The 1,477-nt window shown below is 34.5% G+C and overlaps 1 protein-coding gene across 1 annotated transcript in view; it reads right to left on the bottom strand.

Moving 5' to 3' along the window:
* The window catches only part of LOC110427309 (uncharacterized), a 4,233-nt gene extending 2,826 nt beyond the window's left edge, over positions 1-1,407 (bottom strand). The window contains exons 1-4 of the mRNA XM_089785404.1: positions 1,254-1,407; positions 884-1,145; positions 294-468; positions 1-10 (exon numbers count right to left, since the gene is read on the bottom strand). The exon at positions 1-10 is cut by the window's left edge and continues 74 nt beyond it. Of these exons, the coding sequence (XP_089641530.1) occupies positions 1-10; positions 294-468; positions 884-1,104 (406 nt within the window). The 5' untranslated portion in view covers positions 1,105-1,145; positions 1,254-1,407. The remainder of the gene's footprint in view (positions 11-293; positions 469-883; positions 1,146-1,253) is intronic.
* Between the last annotated feature and the right edge of the window lie 70 nt (positions 1,408-1,477).

The following is a 1,477-nucleotide window of genomic DNA, read 5'->3' as shown; positions in this document are numbered from 1 at the left end:
AAAGTCTTACCTGCATGATGACAGCAGACATCTTCCATGACCAGAAACATAGAAAAAATGTAGAATTATGTACTTTTGCGTTAAACAAAGAAGAGGAAAATGGTGCAGGCAAAAATGCTAGAGCTATACAATATTAACCACCAGGCTGAGATGCATATCGGAGAAATTTGAATATAAATATGGATTGCATTGCAAAGCATATATAAATCACTCGCTAGTATAAGAAACAATATTACTGACAATAAAAGTAAAATTCAAATAAGAAAACAATAAAAAAAAAATAAGAGCAAGACCTCCCCGAATGCACCCCTCCCTATAATGGTCAGAAGTTCGAAGTCATCAACACCCATCTTGTGTCTTTGAAGGCGCATGTATTCTGTTTCCTTTTTCTCTAAAAATTTAAGCATACTCATTTGCTCTTCTGCAGTAATGTCAGCATCAGCAAGTTTCCTCTCTAACATCCAACGTCTATGTTCCATATAGACAATTGTTAGAAAAATTATGAGAAGTTCAACATAAATAATAAAACACGAAGAGAATCATTACTGAAATAGAAATAAAAATAGAAATTGATATGGAACACATTCTATGCCAAAGCAAAACAATCAAGAAAAACAACCTAATTTCAGTAATAAATAGAAAGACCTTATTGAAACAAATGAACTTCAGCAGCAGATTAAAACATCCACAAGCTTAAAATCCTTTAAGATACATAGGATATGAGGTTCCCTGATCTTAATGGTTTGAGTTCCAAAACAAAAAATATCTAGAGGATGCTGAGCACAGATTTCAAAGCACAACATGTGCTAGCAAATCAAGGGAGGCGGTCATACAAGCAGCGATAAGTAAATACCAGAACCCAGTATTCTATTTGGGCAAGTACCTCTCCCTTCTGTCTTGCAAATTCTTCATCTGAGCTTTGTAGTGATTCTCGATATACTGCTTCGCGGCGGCAGCCTTCTGTTTGGTGGCAGTTGAAGGTGCCCCAGCCCCATCAATGGGAGGCTTATGTGCATACTTGGCATTTTCCATTTCTTTCTTTTTCTTGGGTGAATTTTCATTCTTTTGCTGAAATTTCTTAAACCAACTCCTTGCAGAATCCATTATCAACAAGCCTAATCATAACATCAACTGTATCCAAAAATCTACAAAAAAATAATTAAAAAAATTAAAAATCTCTATCTTAAAAACCAAATAAAAAAAGGAATTTATATCTCTCAAATTTCAATTAGGAAGGAATAACGAATACTTACATCAGACAAGAAGAGAAGGCTTTTCTCTTAACTCTGAGTGCATCGACGAAAACAGAGTCCTCTGTTTCACTTCAACAAGGAGGAAGGAAACTACCATTTGTGTAAAAATCTAATTTAATACTTTTATTTAATCAGATGAACCGAATTTACTATTTTCTCCGTTTGATCGTTAAGAAACAGGTGACATGGGAGGGCATTATTGTCAATTAAGAATTTGATTTGCC

The sequence above is a fragment of the Theobroma umbraticum genome, unplaced genomic scaffold (assembly GCF_002168275.2).
Source record: "Theobroma umbraticum cultivar Fairchild unplaced genomic scaffold, ASM216827v3 scaffold_228.0, whole genome shotgun sequence".
NCBI lineage: Eukaryota > Viridiplantae > Streptophyta > Magnoliopsida > Malvales > Malvaceae > Theobroma > Theobroma umbraticum.
Note: the sequence above shows the minus strand (reverse complement) of the source record. Positions and strands in the feature narration are given on the sequence as shown.